Raw genomic sequence first — 17,716 nt, forward strand, 5'->3', positions numbered from 1 at the left:
CTTATAAAATAATTTATGCCTTAATCTCAATCTCTTATTCTCCTAATCCTTTGTGGTGACTGAGAGTTAGAAGAATCTACCCATTTCCTTCTTATTATTTTTCTTAAAATAAATGTTTTATAGAATTTTCGAGTATTATCAATCGAAATGTTCAATCTCACACACTCAAGACACGTTTAGTTTGCAAAATAAACATTCTTGTTTCTAAAGGAATAGGAATATCTATTTTCACAAATAAAAATGCTCATTTTTTTTTACTTTTATTTAGTGATGAAACATAAATGTTTAATTAGAGTTGGAATAAACTTCTATAACATATAAGTACCACATTAAAAGAAAATAAAAAATATGTTTGAAAATAATTAAAAGAAATGGTGGGCCCACAACCCGCTCAGCCATCCCTTAGCCAGCTTGGGCCACCATCAATCCACTCTTGTGGCCATAGCATTCTCACTGGATTATGCAAATGCAAATCCAATGAGAAATTTGGATAATAGGACTTGAAAATACTTTATATTGGATTATCTAATTTTAAAATTTTTGACTTTTAACTACAGTAAAATTAAGGTTTACAACCAAATTTAATTGTTATTATTTCATATCCAAATAAATAGAAAATAATATCTTTATACACTCTCTCTCTTCTCTCTATTTTCTCATCATTCTCATTCTTTCTTCTACATTATTTCTTCATATTATTTAATAAAAAATAATAATGTATTTTCATATAAGCTCTTAATTTAGAAAAAAAATTAATAGAAAAGAATTTTTAAAAAAATTATTAAATTTATAATATTTTATTATTATTTTGACTAATAAATAGATAATCTAATATGAAAATAAATTTTGAATAAAATAACTAAATGTAAAATTATTTCATATTATGCAAATTACATATTTACATTTAAATAATCTAATGAGAATGCTCTTACAAAGTTACAGCAAGCCATTTCAAATGGTCACAGGGGACCCGGATGGCACCCAACCTCATGGCTCGGAGTACTGCCAGTACATCTTCAAAATTTAAAAGAATGGTTAATCTTAAAATCGGTCCATCTTTTTACTTCAAATATCAACCCTCCAATGGGTGACCTCCGCATAGGCTCCTCACTTTATCTATCATGTGCACCCATCGCAGGACATCACACACTCACCCTCTCCGAGTCTCCATTCTCTCCCATGGAACCTAGATGGAAAACAAACCCCTCCCGGTGGGAACGCTTGGGTTTGCACATGGGTCTGCAAGTGAACTTTCATTGTGTACAAGGCTTAAACAGAAGAAGGAGAAGACTGATTTGAAGTAAGAACGTGGAAGACTAGCCTAGGATTGAAGAACGAGATTGGCGATAAAGATGGTCGACGGAGCAGATGATGGGCGGCGGAGATGATTGGCTACTGTGGCAGGAGAAGATGAAAGGACTGAGAACAAGGAACTTGAGGGTCTGGGGTAGATGAATTATCTAGTGTAATGCACTCTATTAGTTTTATGTGAAATAAGTGATGTGTCAAAACTTAATTGAGGGTTGTTTATAGGTGAATAGCAGATGGATCGCTCCAAAGCGGTTCTGTTAAAAGAATATAGATGAAATGAATTTTTTTGAAATAGTCAAATAGTGAAAACCTTAAATATGAGTTACAATATTTTCAAAAGTAATATTTTATTTCAAAATATCTTACCAACTGCTCCGTAACATTTCTCACGTTTTTCATCTTTAAAAGTGATATATTCAAACAAAAAAAAAAAAATCTAAACATAAGCTAATACATCATACACCACATTTTTTATTTTTTATTTTTTTATCAAATTTTTAGAATATAGATAATAAATAAAAGAATTCAATTAATTTAAGAAAAATAAATCTAAAAAAAAATTAAAAATTTTTTAAAAAATGTAACGTGTGGTGTATGAGACGATGAATAGTAAAACTCATTCAAAAGTGATATTTATTCAAAAATATCAAACCCACGTTTTTCACAATAATTTAAATAAAAATTAAATTACTAATTAACATGTGGTTAGTGTAGTTGTAAAATATAAAAAAAATAAAAATATTATTGTTAAAAAAATAATTTTATATTTGTAGAAGGATTTTTCTTAAGCTTTAGGGTCCAGAAACCAGGTAAACCCTGGTCCAAGGAGGTCCTTTGAGCCTAAAAATAAAGGAATAGTAGATGCTTGGGTCCTTGTCGTGCCACCTGACCCCAAATAAGTGAGATTGACAAATGACCCGTACAGAACAGAAAAATCATAATCCTCTAACAACAAGCAAAGAGGAGAGGGGCAACCTAACGCATCACGCCTTCGATAATTAGACAAGACTGAGACCACACCACATTAAATGGGTATAGATAGAAAATAACAGAGAACACGCTACCACGAGCACATGACATGAATCTTTGATCCCAAACGCAAATATAAAAATGGCTTACAGACACCAAAATGTTAGATTCTCTATACTCTTTCTACAACGTTTCTGTGACGCCCCCAAATTCCGTTTGGGATCGGACGGATATTTGAAGCGTCGAGACATGCAACACAAGGTTACCTGCCCCCGTTTATGACATATAAGATGCAATAATCCTAACATGCATCTAACATTATGCAATATTCGCAACGGATAATTTTTTTCTTTAGCAATACTATGCACCAAACTGAAAATATCCCAATACTTAAAACATACTTCATACATAAAGATCCATTGAATAACTAAGATCACAGCACTATTCCAAAATAGTTATGATCCAATAGTACTGGAGATGCAACTCCATCGTACAAGTAGTAATTTAACTACTATATTAACATTAACGACGCACCGTCGTTCAATCGACTGTGTCTAGTTGGTCAGCTCCTGATCCTCCTTCAGGTCCTGTAACAAGATCTACCATTCGGGGGGAATGGTAGTTGGGACTACCAAAGTGAGATTTGATTACAAATCTCAACAAGTTAACAAAAAACTTCCATACAAACTAATAATACATGTATGACAGTAAAAGCATAAATGCATAATCAAATTCATAAGTAATTAAAGCATAACTTAGCGTACAACATAGCATAATTGACATAGCTTAAATTGAATCATGAACTGAACTTGACTTGACATGAACTTGATCTGAAACTTGACTTAGCATGAACTTGCTCTGAAACTTGAATTAACATGAAAAATACATACTCCACAGTCGTTGTGGCCCCATGTATTCTACGTGTAAATACATACTCCACAGTTGTTGTGGCCCCATGTATTCTACACAAACTTGACTTAACATTAAAAATACATACTCCACAGTTGTTGTGGCCCCATGTATTTGACGCATCATAATTGTAGTTAAATACATACTCCACAGTTGTTGTGGCCCCATGTATTCTACACAAACTTGACTTAACATTAAAAATACATACTCCACAGTTGTTGTGGCCCCATGTATTCTACACAAACTTGACTTAACATGAAAAAATACATACTCCACAGTTGTTGTGGCCCCATGTATTTTACGCATCACAATTGTAGTTAAATACATACTCCACAGTTGTTGTGGCACCATGTATTCTACATATCATAATGTACTCAAGATGAAATGTGACTGGAATACGAAAGGACTGAAGTCCTGACGTAACATAACGTGACTTGAACATAACTTAGAATACATGACCAACTTGAGATAGAAACATTTCGTAACATGGCATAACATATAATAGATAACATATTTAACATGACATACTTGCAACAGTGAATATTACATGACTTGACTTGCATGTAATAGATGACATACTTAGCATGACGTACTTATCATGTACAGTAATACATAACAGAATATATTATGTAACAGATAAAAATTGATGACAGAATAAATTCTGTATAATAGACAATTAAGTGATAACTTGGCATGGCATGACATATATGATAACACACATACATACACTGTAGTTCCTTTACTTAGCACACATACACAATAGACTGCTAGTAAGTTAAAAGCTAACTTACCTCGATCTCTGCGTTTCTTATAAAACTTCAAGTGCGATCACGAGGAACTGTAATTAGTGATTCTAAAAGTTAGAACTAAATCACTAATAATTTGAAATATGGAAAATACTAACTTAAAGAGTAAAATTTTCATTTTACTCTCTACATGTGGGAAAATGACCGTTTTACCCATAACTTAAGGATTTTGTATACTAATTCCAAAAATTTCCAAAATTTACATTCCTCATGTAAATTTTGTTCTAAACTTAAATATCAACTCAGAAAAATTTAAAACAAAACACAACTATGGAAAACACACTATGGCCGAAACATCCATAGGCCATTTCCCTTGATTTTTGTTGCAATTCCTTCCAACTTCAAAACTCATGCTTAAACCAAAATTTTGCAACAAACATCTTCCAATTCTAAGTTCAAAACCATACTTAAAACATCCATTTAGAAAAAGCTAATAATTAACACCAAACTTTTTTGTAAAAAGATCCAAGCACTTGAATCACAAGTTTTGACCTTAAATCAAAACATCTCCAAGAATTTCAAAAATCAAATCTTACTTCTAACATATTAATAATATCATCCTAACATCAACCATGCTTTAAATCATCGAACTAAAGTCACCAAAATCACAAAATAACATTTGGAGTTTTTGGTTTTACACTTAGTCCAAAAACATAAACTTTTTCCTCAACTAGTTTTGATAAATCTCTTGATCTATGACTTATAATTATATGATCTTCAAACCAAACCATCACATGGTTTAAAAAGATGTCCTAAAACATATATAAGCTTCTAATTCAAGATCACATGGTTAGAAATTAACCAAAACATAAATTTAGCCAAGAATATCCACACTTTGGCTTATTTGAATATCTCTTTGCATAAAATTTCATATCTTTGAAACTAATATCAAATATCTTCAAAATAATAATATAACATGTATATAAGATACTTAGTATCCTCCAATAAAATTATTAAAGTCATTAGAATAGGTTTAGACCACCAAAGAGTTAAACTTTCTCAAAACAGAAACTGTTTTTCCTCTTCCAGTTTCTAAGTTTCTAAATCTAAGAAAATATTTCATCAAAACCTTTAATCATGCAAAAATCCTCAACCAATAGTCATATATACATGTTAACAATACTCCATAAAAATTTCGAACCAATATCTATCCATTAGCTTGGTCAAAAACTCCAAACTATAACTTACTCTCCAGATTCACGCCCAGAATGACCTTTCCATGGTTAAAAATACTTTTGACTGACCAAATGACCATGGAATGATACAAAAAATACATCTACGGAAACTAGACTCAAAGAGGAACAACTTATATGAAGGAGATTTTATGATAAAACACTTACAAAAGCTTTGAAATGGGTGTGTAAAAGAACTCCTAAAAGCTGTCCGAGAGAGAGTGTTTGGTATTCTTTCAATGGAAAGCATAAATGAAGATAATTTCGTGGGGAGGGGTGGCTGGAGATACTTGTGGATAAGATATGGAAGAGATGAGGCTGGAGTGAGAGTTAAGTGTAGGACTCTCTTACCCGAAGTGAGAGTTAAGTGTAGGACTCTCTTACCGGAGTGAGAGTGGAGTGTAGGACTCTCTTACCTAATAATATCTACAAAAATCAACTCAAAATATTTTTACCCAATAATATCCACGAAATTAGTTTAAAATATTTTCTAAATGTGGAGTAGACTTGGAAGAGTAAGGTGGTTAAAATCTTTTCATGTGTATTTTAAATCTATGTTCTTAAGATATTTTCCAAATGTGTATTTTGCTTAGGTGTCATGATCTCACACCTTGATTTCCTTCACAATTCCATCTAATGGTTTCTCTTTGTGCTAAGTATCTAATACTATTTGTTATGTGTGGTTAAGATCTTGCCAAGTATCCAAATAAAATTTCGCTAACCTAATTTGGACATTTCACACTGTGATTTTGAAAACACTGCGTTTAGTACGTTTACCGAGATTACTATTCACTCCAAAAATAAACGTAATAAACTTAGTACTGAAAAATCCTAAATATTCAATTAAGCCTAGTGGTGTAGACTATAATGTATTCTGACACTTTTAACTACCTCAAATAATTAAAATCGCATTTCTGGCACCATAGTGAGTGATAACACTAACTATGTTGACAGGCTAAAACCTATGCGATTAGTCGATTCGTGTAAACTTACGGAATTTTCACGAGGTTCTTAAGGTCAAAAGAAATTCCACAATTGAATTTCTAGCGGGTTGTTACAATTTCCCCTAAGAAACATCACTAACTTAGGTATAGGAGGGTTCCCCGGCCACCACCAAAGCCACTATTCCTGAGGCTTTCTTTGTGTTTTCAGACTCCAAATTTGAAGACTCAAGCTGCTAAGGACCCGACCCTAAAGCGTACAAAATATGATGTTAACAATATTATTATTTTTATTAATCCAATGTGAGGTTATGGTTTGAATGATTTTGAATTTATAAAAAGCATGTACTTTTAGCTCATTGTCATCGGCGTATCCATATGCAAATGCAATACCACATGATTTAGATATTGCATTTGCCATTCAAGAAAAAATCTTATATTGGAATATACATCTTTAAGCTAAAATAATAATAAAAATATTATTTATTATTATTAATAATTATTTTTCCTAAAATTATTATTTTTATATATTTTGCAATTAAACCCACTATATAAGATCTAAATATATACACCAATTGTATCGAAGGTGAATGGTAAATATGTAAATATATATATAAATATACACAAAAATAAAAGATGAAGGGTGAATACAAGATCAGTAAATAGCCAGTGATACTGCTCATAGTAAGTTAAATATCTGCACATGACTAATTCAATGCAGTATAAAAAATATATTTATTATGTAAATATGTGTCCGCATAACATACACCATAGCCAATGCTTAGGTTGGCTTGATTCACCTCCATGATCACCATGACGGTAACTTGCATTGAGCACGTGGATGTCATTGTCCTAGGCCACCCTTCATGGCTACATTAATGGCGGTGTGACTATCACCATGGATTCACGTGGCCATTCATATATAATACTTGGACCTAAATTTGAATTGAATCGAATCTAATATTAAATTAAATCTAAAGAGTATTAATAATGTTTAGTCATTGTGATGTCTAAAATTTAGATAAAAATAGATATTTTGGTTAAAGCCAAAGCGATCAAAGAGACTAATCTATATTGGACTATTTATCTAAAAATTAAAATAATAATATAATATTATATATTTTAATAATAATATTTTTAATATTTTTTTTTATATTTTACAAATACACTCCAAATATGAATTAAGGATTTAATTTTTATTGAAAATTATTGTTTCACAAATATTTTTTTTCTTTAACCTAATTATTCAACATAATATTTTTGGAATAAAATATTATTTTAGAGATGAATAGTGATTGGCCAAATTTATAAAAAGATATGAAAATACTGAAATCATAAAATTTTGACTACTTCAATGCAAATTACTTTTATTCAAGTTAGCCAAAATTTAACAAGGTACCGAAATTTGACTAGGTAGAATTTGTAATCTTTTTCAATTTAATACATTTTTATATACAAAATCTATAATTATTTTTAATTTTTTATAAATATATTTAAATTTATTTTAATATCTAAACACATTTAAATTTATCTTAAATTAGTTATATTAAACTCATTCAATTATTTAAATTTATTATTTATAAAAAATTTAATTCAACCCAACTAAACACAACTCTGCGCGCCCCTTGGAAAAAATATGTGCAAAGCGGCCTTAATTATTCTAAAAAATAACCGAGAAATTTAAATAAGAGTACAACTAGAGCCATTGCTGGTGGCTCCCAGCAGCTCCACCACTAGGCAAAAAAAAGTTTTTTTTTTTTTTTTAAAATTATTTTTTAATATTTTAAAAAAATATAAAAAATTTAAAATAATATTAATTTTTTTAATCATTAAAAAAGACCAGCGGTGCCAAAGTATTACTTTTTTAACTGATAACTCTCATTTACATTAAAAAAAAATATAATTACAAATATAATTATACACTAATCTATATATTAATTAATATTTATACACGTACTACTATACGATTTTACTTATATATAAGAAAATCCTTGCATTAACGCGGTGTCAAACAGTCAAAACACTCAAAACTTTTTACATGGGTGATGGGTCAACCAAACCGAAGAGGAGAAGCTTAACCATGGTTGATTGATGATCAAGATGTGACACCCCAACAAGAACCCCAATTTAATAATTTATCCCATGCTTTATCCCAAGAGGATCGCAGCCGTTGAAAGGCTAAGCACCCGAAACCAAGGCGTTGACACGTTTAACCATACGCACTTCGTTCATACGTTACGAGAAGCATCACGTAAATGCTCGTCTTTTTGTGTCCCCGGCCCCCGCCTATCTAGACAAACGCATTGCTCTTTCTCACATCTTGTCGCACCACCCCTCACTTTCCTACGGTATTTCTGCTTTCCTCTCCCTCTCTGATCTCTCTCTCTGTGTGCAAAAGTTTCTGTGTCTCTGCAACTTTGAAGGAGGTTAAATCATGGCGGACTGGGGGCCAGTGTTGATAGCAGTGCTGTTGTTCGTGCTGTTGAGTCCGGGATTGTTGTTTCAGATACCGGCGAAAGGAAGGGTGGTGGAGTTTGGGAACATGCAGACAAGTGGTGCTTCTATTTTGGTCCATGCCATCATTTACTTTGGCGTCATCACCATCCTCCTTATTGCCATTGGGGTCCACATCTATACTGGTTAATCTTAATAAACTTCATTCCCTCATTTTCTGGTTTTGTTTATCATAGATCTGTTGGTTTTGGTTTCCATCTTTCTCTGATCTCTCTCTCTGTCTCTCTTTTCCTGTTTGGATCAAGGATAGCTGGCTTTGATTCTTCTTGCTTTGTAATGAATATATAGATATGAGGATGTGGAATCATGACAGTACTGTTGAAAAAAAAAATGCCTTTCATGTCTCGGATTTGCAACTTATGAATATGATGGTATTGGTACTGATTAAGATGGTATTTGTATCAATAATGTAGATGAATATGAATATGAAGATGGTGCACAATCAGTTGTATTTGATTTTGCCTTTTTCCCCCTGGCTTTTTTTATTTTCGTCCAATGATAGGGTGGGAAATTGACACTTTTTGAAGTGATAAAGGGGCTTTTGGACGCCATGCTTTCTTGGTTGGTAAAGGCAAATAGTAAGCAATAATGCCAGATATTTCCTTAGTTTTTTCAAAAAAACATTGTTGTGAAGGCATCCATCCGTGGCATTATCAGTGTGAATGGGGATTTTCTTTTTCTCATGGACTAAAAGTAAACGTGGTCCCTTTGGATTGACTTAATTGGAAGGGTATTGGATTGGTGGTAGGATGGTCGATGATGTCTTTGCGTTTGAGGTTCAAATTTACTTTTGTTTTCCCTAGAAGACATGTTGCGTTTGAACTTGACCAACATTTCTCATCTCTTCATGAAAGTTAATGAAAATTGAAGGGCTTAACCTTGTGATGGAGATGTGTGAGTGGCTCTACAGCCTCACGTGGGGATCCCAACTTCAAAAACATTTTTTTTTTTTTAAATTTATCTTTTTCATGTATTTTTTTTAATGATTTTAAATATTTTTTAAATAAAAAATTTACAACATCATTATAAAATATTTCCTTCATCATTAAGAAAAACAAAAAAAAAAATAAACCACCGTCGGGATCCCCAGAAAAACCCATGTGTGGCTTTAGCATTTCTGGACGAAGAATTTGGAGCCTACAACGTTCAAAAGTTGATTTGGACCTTAGATTAATGGGATTAGGTGGGTCTATCCTATTTTACTTGCATTGGTATCCAATGCTTTCATGTGGATTTTGATTCCACAGTGGGGTTTGCATTTTCGCCTTATAAGAAGAAAGTATGTACATATAAGGAAAATAAATTCTACCAGTTTTTATATAAATTAATTCAATTTAATTTATTCTTTTTAGCCAAAGTTGATGTTTGGACTCTTATCTTCTCATTGTCTTGTCAATGAGAAATGATATTTGTGGTTATAGAGTGTAAATTTTGCATAATTTTTTAAAAAGAAAGTTGATAAATTTGGAAAAAAAAAAAAAAAAAAAAAGGAGGCCAGTGATCAGGCTTGAGATCAACATGATCATGAACGTACGTCATTCATTGCAGCACGATTAATTCAACAGGGTCTACGAAATAATGTCGAAAAAGTTTAAAGGATCAGTTCAACATGAAGTAGAAGGATGAACTCCTTGCCATGTTAAAATAGAAAAGTTGCCATCATGTATTTCTACCTTCCATAAAGACTGATCATCGATCGTACGTCGAACGATATTACAAGTTAAATTCATTGTGGGATACTGAACAGAACCCTAATTTTTATATCGATCAATAATTAGAGAGATGCTGTGCTGCATAGAAACCATGCATTTATATGGATATAATTAACAGTACGTAGAATATTCAAGCAGTAGCTCTTTCAAGCCGATCGGAAACGCGCTTGAACACAGGAGATGTACCTCTCAGCCCTGGCATCAATGCTTTCATGATCACTGGTACTGCTGCATAGGATATCTACATGGTGATATGAATGATCAGCTTCAAATAAAGCAGCAGAAGCATGAGATGGGCTGTGTTTCATGTTGCAAATTACAGAATACAGCGATGATGATGGAACTGGTGCTGCTTGATACAAGGATGCAACCCTTGTCTTGCCTAATTTGCTGCTGAATCGTTCTTGCTTGTGACTGCTTGACGCCATTTTCTCGATTTCTTTAATAATACTAAGGTTTTGCCTTGCTGGTTTACTGAGATGGTATGTGAATGTCTGTGTCTAATTCCTGATCTATATATATAGCAATTCCTGCATGCATGCCTAGTTCTTCAGAAGTATGGGGATAAGAACAGACTCTGCACTGACTGTACTTCATGAAATATCTTTGTAGAAAGATCCTTTCCAGATAAGCATTTTACATATCCGATCCTTAGCATAATTGTGGGATAGCTTTGTAAAGTAAAAGGATAGATATGTTGAGAAATCAAATCCCATGCAATGGATCAGTAACTTGGAGGGATATGGGTCAGCACTCAATAGTCAGCAGTCCTATAGATTAAGATATATATATATTCAAAAGTTGATCTCCTTTTTTAGTACTGAAAGCTAGCTCTGAAATGATATGTGCATGAAAGATGCGATGCTTCCATATCTCGAAACATTTAGATCAGATTCCAGTGCATACTGCTTCTGAATCCAAAAAGTTAGGAGTCTCTGATATGATTTTTGATTATATTCGTTGCTGTAAACATGTTTTTGTCGTACGGGAACACAAATTAATCTTGGCATTTGGCAGGACAATGTTGGGTGCATGCAGTAATATCCAGAAGGGATATAACCATAAAGAGATTTTACAAAAATAAATTTATGAATTAATATAATTTTATATAATATATTAGATCTATTTTACAATAAAAAATAACTTTACAATCTAATGTATGTAATCATACGTATTACATTAAGTCACGTTAATTTATAAATTTACTTTTGTGTAAACTCTTTATAGCTAAAGCATTTCTCAATAGGAAAATAATTTATGTAGGCTTAGGGCTTGTAAACCTCACGTAATTCTTTTGAAAAAAAATATAAAAAACCCTATTATATATGTAAAGGTAAAAAAACCTTGACATTTACGTATAGTTCATTTTTTTTAAAAAGAATTACCCGAAATTTGCACTTGATAAGTTTTTCTGTTAAATATTCAAAGGCTGGTTTGAGATAAGATGAGATGAGATGAGATAATTTTAGATAAAAGATAATAGTTGAATAAAATATAGTTATTATTATTTTGAAAATTGAAAAAGTTGAATTGTTTATTATATTTTACATGAGAATTCAAGAAAATTATAATGATGAGATGAGATGAGATGAAATACTTTTCGAATCTAAACGGGCCGGGCTATATGATATGTGTCAGTACTAGGCCTCCAAATCCAATCATATAATTTACTTATACATTTCAATTATCTAATCAAGCATGCTTTTAGCTTCTTGAATGGGTTTTATACATAATAATATTCCATGTTTATTTAGAGCTAGAGTCCATGACACGGACCAAATCATCTAAAGAAATAGTAGAATATAACGAGCACAGATAATTTCAATGTCTTCTTCAATCATCCTTCTGCCAAGAATCTGGAATACTAAAAAAAAAAAAGGACAAAAAAGAAAAAGAAAAAAGAGAAAAGCAAGAATCCATTATGTGCGCAAATTGTGGTACCCTATGTTAATAAAGTGTACACAACTTGCAAATCAATTGCTCTCTCAAGTTGCTTCTAAAGGGTATATATAGACAAATTATGTTCACTTTATTATCTTAAAAGAATCAAGAAAATTAATAATGTTTCACTTTTCATTATTGTGGACAGCATTGTTTACAAAACTTTTGGAATCAACCCTTCCTAGAATTTCTTCTTTCTTATTTTTGGGTCATGAGCTCCTATAAGAATTTTTGGAGATTCATGTATTTTTTAAATACACTTATTATATCTATAATCGGTTGTTATTTTCATATTAAAATCAAATTTATACATTTTTTTTTTATCAATCTATATACTAACAAAATATATAGAAGAAATATCCTAAAGAGTCATTCTAATATATAACTCGATGCAAAAAGCCAGTTTCCAGTTTCCTCTTGTTTCTAGCTTTTCTTGCGAGGAGGAAGTACTCATTCATTTTCGGTGGAAGGCTTTATTTGCTTAGGGCAAGCTAGTTGGTATATTTTCACATACGTTCTGCTACAAGTTTGAATCAGTTGGGTACAAGATGGAAGAGGACTTAGCTAAGCTATGGAACAAATTGTCTCTTACTAAGGAAGAAAGGTATGAACTTGTTATAACAGAGCAAGATGTACAAGTAACAACTGAAAAAAGAAAATTATGCTTAGTGAGAAAATTTATTGCTGACAAAAGGGTAAACCGTGATGCTTTTAAGAGCACTATGATGAAATGGAAAGCCACGACAAGTATTAGAATTTTTGACGTAGGGGAAAACTTATTCCTGTTTGAATTTAAATCTGATAAAGATATGTGTAAGGTGTGGGAGGGCCAGCCGTGGATGTTTGATATGAACCTCTTATGCTTAAAGATGTTTGATGGTCTTACTCCACCAGCAGAGTTATCCTTTACTCATACTAACTTATGGGTACAATTTTATAATTTACCATTTGGGTGCATGAATAAGAAGGTTGGAACTCGTATAGGAAATTCTATTGGAAGAGTTACACAAGTTGACTCTAATGGTAATGGTAATTTTTGGGGGAGATTTATAAGAGTTTTGATTGAAGTTGATCTTATGAAACCAATAGCAAGAGGAAAAATGATGGATTTGTTTGGCCAACTTACGTTTGTGCAGTTTAAATGTAAAAGGCTACCTCGTTTGTGCTTTAAGTATGGTGTTATTAAATATGCTAAAGGTGGTTGTGTAGGACATAGTAGTTTGGAGTCAACTGGGATGGCCAAAACAAAACAATATGGATCATGGTTAAGGGCTTCTAGCTCTGGTCCAAATTTTGAATTTGCTCACAACTTAGGTAATTAGATTATAAGAATGAACCAACCGTGGACTGGAAAGCCAGTTACCAATGATAGTTGTTCAAACAAATCTGATTCAATAGAGAAGTTTAGAGCTATGAGGCATGACACAATAGGGGAAGAAACCGATAAAGTCTTTTCCAAGGAGGTGATGATTCTGGAAGGAAATGAAAGAGCAGAAGTTAATATTTTGAATGCACAATCTATTTTGCCATAGGAAACTCAATATGTATATTTGGATAAACCAAAATTTGCCGCTACTACAACTTTGGTTACTACTTATATATGTGCTAAGACTGATCTGGATGATGAGGGGAACAACCAAAATAGTCTTCAAGGAACTTCAGGAGCAAGCTTAACTAAATGGAAAAGAAGAGCAAGGGGAGAGACCAATACAACTGTGCAGAGGCCAACTAACTCTTATTCTATCAGAAAGAAAAAATCAGAAGGTCAAAGCAATCTCTCTAATAAGGAGGACAAAACCAGAGACAATGGGGTAAAAAAGATCTTCGTGATCCCCCACACATGTATAGATGGAGGCTGTTAATTAGCCCCACCGGAAAAAATGAGGCTTTTAAGCTGAAATTGCATAGGGCTTGGCAACCATCGGATAGTTCGAAATATTAACTTTATGGTTAAGGTTAAAAAACCTAGCATTTTGTTTCTTATGGAGGCTAAAATGCATAAGAGCAACCTTGAAGGAATAAAACAAAGTTTGGGTTTTAGTTATTTGTTTTGTGTCGAGGCTGTTGGCAAAAGTGGTGGATTAGCTTTATTGTAGAATAAAGATGTTAACCTTAATATAAGTACCTATTCTCAAAGACATATTAATTCTTGGGTTGAATGCACAAACTCAACTTGGATGCTCATATGTTTTTATGGTAATTCAAAAACAGAAAAAAGATATGAGGGATGGAACATATTGAGACACCTCAAGAATCAGAAACCCAAAATGTAGCTTTGCTTAGGAGACTTTAATGAAATCTTATTTCATAGTAAGAAACATGAAGGGGCTCAAAGAGATGAAAAACAAATGGAATCATTTCGAACTGTGTTGAAAGATTACTATCTCAGTGATTTGGGATTTTCAAAAGGCAAATTTATTTAGTCCAACAATATGAAAGATCATACATTCACTAAGGAAAGATCAGATCGAGCCGTAGCCACACCAGATTGGTGTGAAGATTTTTTTTTGAGGGGGGGCGGGAGATGTTCAAATTTTAGCTTCCTCCACATTTGATCATTGCCTAATTCTACTGTTAATGGGAAGATGGAATCAAGATCCTAAAGATATCAGACCCTTATGTAGATATGAAGCTAGTTGGTCAACTTTTCAAGAATGTGGAAATGTTATTAAATAGATATGACATCAACCAGGGGCTACAAATAAGGGTTTGACAATATTTAAACATAAACTTGATTATTGCATGAAAGAGTTAAAAACTGAAGCAATATGAAAAAATATGATTCAGAAAGAATATTGCAGATGGAAACAAAGAAATTGGAAGATACACAACAATCAATGACTGCTGATTCAGTGGAGGAAGTAAAAAAGGTAAAAATGATCATTGATAACATTCCAGAAAGAGAGCATCTGAAATGAAAACAAAGAGCTAAGTTGACATGGCTTCAACAAGGAGACATAAATACAAAATATTATCACCTTTGTTCAAGCCAACACAAGAAGAGGAATATAATTACTAGGATTATGGACGAGAATGGGTTAATATTTATGTTCCTAGTGACATAGGAAAGGCTTTTACTCAATACTACGAAAGTTTGTTTGCAACATCTGAACCTAAAAATATAGAGGCTTCTCTTGATGCTCTTGATTAAAAGTTTACTAAAGAAATGAATCACAACCTTCTAAAGCCTTTCGCAAAAGCTGAGGTTTATAATGCTGTTTTTCAAATGGGTCCATGCAAGGCTTTTGGTCCTTGTGGATATGGGGTATATTTTTATCAAGACTATTAGCCTATTGTGGGAGATGAGGCATGTGGGGTTGTTCTCTCTCTTTTGAATTAAAACGATAGTATTGAAGATATTAACTTTACATACTTGGGTCATGATTCTAAAGATCAACAATCCTGTGAAGAATACTGATTGTAGACCTATAAGTTTGTGCAATGTTATTTACAAAATTATCACAAAGATGCTGGCCAACAGATTGAAGTTGATACTCCCTTAAGTTATTTCACATAATCAGTGTGCCTTCGTCCCTGGACATTGAATTACTGGTAACAATTTAGCAGCTTATGAGATCTTTCACACAATGAATACACAGTTACATGGACAAAAGGGTTATATGGCTCTAAAATTGGATATGAGTAAGGCATATGATAGAATAAAATAGAATTTCCTCAAAGTTGTCATGCTCAAGCTGGGTTTTCATTCCAGATGGACTGGGTTAATATTAAAATGTATTACATCTTCATCTTTCTCTCTTTTACTAAATGGTATTCCTCAAGAAATATTCCAGCCAACAAGAGTTCTGAGACAAGACTGCCCATTATCACATTTTTTGTTTATCATTTGTGCTGAAGTGTTGACTGCACAACTTTATAATGCAGAAAAATAGGGTCTCATTTCATGTATTCCACTAGCAAGAGGTGAGTTAAGAATGAACCATCTATTTTTTGTTGATGATAGCCTATTATTTTGCCAAGAAAATATGCATTAGTGGGCATGGTTAAACAACATTTTGGGGACCTATGAGGAAGCTTTAAGACAAAAACTAGGAGAAAACCTCATTATTTTTCAGCAAGAACACTAAGCAACAAACAAGGCATTATATCATGCAAGTTGCTGGTGTACGAGCTTCTTCAAATCTGGAAAAATATCTTGGCCTTCCATCTCTTATTGGTAGATAAAAAGTATCACATTTTCAAGGAATTATTGAAAAGGTGAATCAGAGGATTGAAAATTGAAAAATTAAATTTCTCTCACAGGCTGGGAAAGAAATCATGATCAAGGCTGTTCTCCAAGTCATTCCTACATATACCATAAGCATCTTTTTACTGCCAAAGGGTGCAAAAATCTTAACAGTATAAAGTCAAATTTTTGGTGGATATCTCAAGATAACAACTCCAAACTACAATGGAAAAGCTGGAAATATATAAGTTATGGCAAAACAGATGGTGGTCTTAGTTTTAGGGATTTAGTGAGTTTCAACTCAGCTCTACAAGCCAAACAAGTTTGAAGGATGCTCACCAATCCAAATTCTTTGATTGCCAGAATCTACAAAGCCAAATACTTTCCTTACAATTCCATTCTTCAAGCTCAATTAGGGTCAAGACCTTCTTAGTACACTTGGAAAAGTATCAGGTCAGCTATTGATATTATTAAAAAGGGTCTAATATGGCGTGTTGGGAATGGGAAAAAGATACATATATGGTAAGAAAATGGATACCAAGAGCAAGACAACAGATCTTTACATCATAGAAATTCATGCCAACTTTTGAAGTTGTGGTAGACTTAATAGATCAACAAACATGATGGTGAAACATAAATCTACTAAAAGAGATCTTTATTGAGGAAGATATATTGGAAATCTTTAAGTTACCTGTTAGTGTAACATTTGTTGAGGATAAAATGATATGGAAGGCTACTCCTAATGGCTGTTTCTCTGTAAAAAGTACTTACCATCTACACAAACACCAATAGCAAGACAACAAGGGGGAATCTTCAGTAAAAGGTATTCATAGTGAGCTTGGAAAGAAATATGGATGATGAATACAACCCATGTTGTTAAAGTGTTTATTTGGCGTTCATGTTCAGATGCTTTGCCTATTAAAATAAACTTATACAAGAGGAAAATTGTTAAAGATTTTGTGTGTCCCATATGTATGAAAATAGATGAAACTCCTAGCCATTTTCTATGGATATGTCCATCTACACAAGATGTTTGGATGCTAAGCAGCAGGAAAATCTTAAAAGCCTCTACCACAAAGTTGATCATTAGGAAATAGCTCCGTTTGCAGAAATAACAAGGAACTTATGGTTTAGGAGAAATAAATTGGTATTCAAAGGTACCTTTTTGCATCCTTCTACCCTTTTCAATAGAGCTAGACAGGCATAAGAAAATTTTCAAGAAGCAAACAAATAATCAAATGAAACAGTATCATCT

The 17,716-nt window shown here is 32.6% G+C and overlaps 2 protein-coding genes across 2 annotated transcripts; both read left to right on the forward strand.

The window, feature by feature from the left end:
• The first annotated feature begins 8,329 nt into the window (after positions 1–8,329).
• Positions 8,330–9,081, forward strand: LOC122289004. The gene has a single exon (XM_043095869.1). The coding sequence runs from the start codon at positions 8,543–8,545 to the stop codon at positions 8,750–8,752; it is 210 nt and encodes a 69-aa protein (XP_042951803.1). The 5' UTR covers positions 8,330–8,542; the 3' UTR covers positions 8,753–9,081.
• Positions 9,082–12,823: 3,742 nt separating this feature from the next.
• LOC122289336 lies at positions 12,824–13,597 on the forward strand. The gene has a single exon (XM_043096316.1). It carries the CDS (start codon positions 12,824–12,826, stop codon positions 13,595–13,597), a length of 774 nt encoding a protein of 257 aa, XP_042952250.1.
• The last annotated feature ends 4,119 nt before the right edge of the window (positions 13,598–17,716 follow it).

The sequence above is a fragment of the Carya illinoinensis genome, chromosome 12, assembly GCF_018687715.1.
Source record: "Carya illinoinensis cultivar Pawnee chromosome 12, C.illinoinensisPawnee_v1, whole genome shotgun sequence".
Classification (NCBI taxonomy): domain Eukaryota; kingdom Viridiplantae; phylum Streptophyta; class Magnoliopsida; order Fagales; family Juglandaceae; genus Carya; species Carya illinoinensis.

Bases quoted from the DNA above. Each gene is read 5' to 3' on its own strand.
- LOC122289004 (XM_043095869.1), top strand. From the start codon at position 8,543: ATGGCGGACTGGGGGCCAGTGTTGATAGCAGTGCTGTTGTTCGTGCTG.
- LOC122289336 (XM_043096316.1), top strand. From the start codon at position 12,824: ATGGAAGAGGACTTAGCTAAGCTATGGAACAAATTGTCTCTTACTAAG.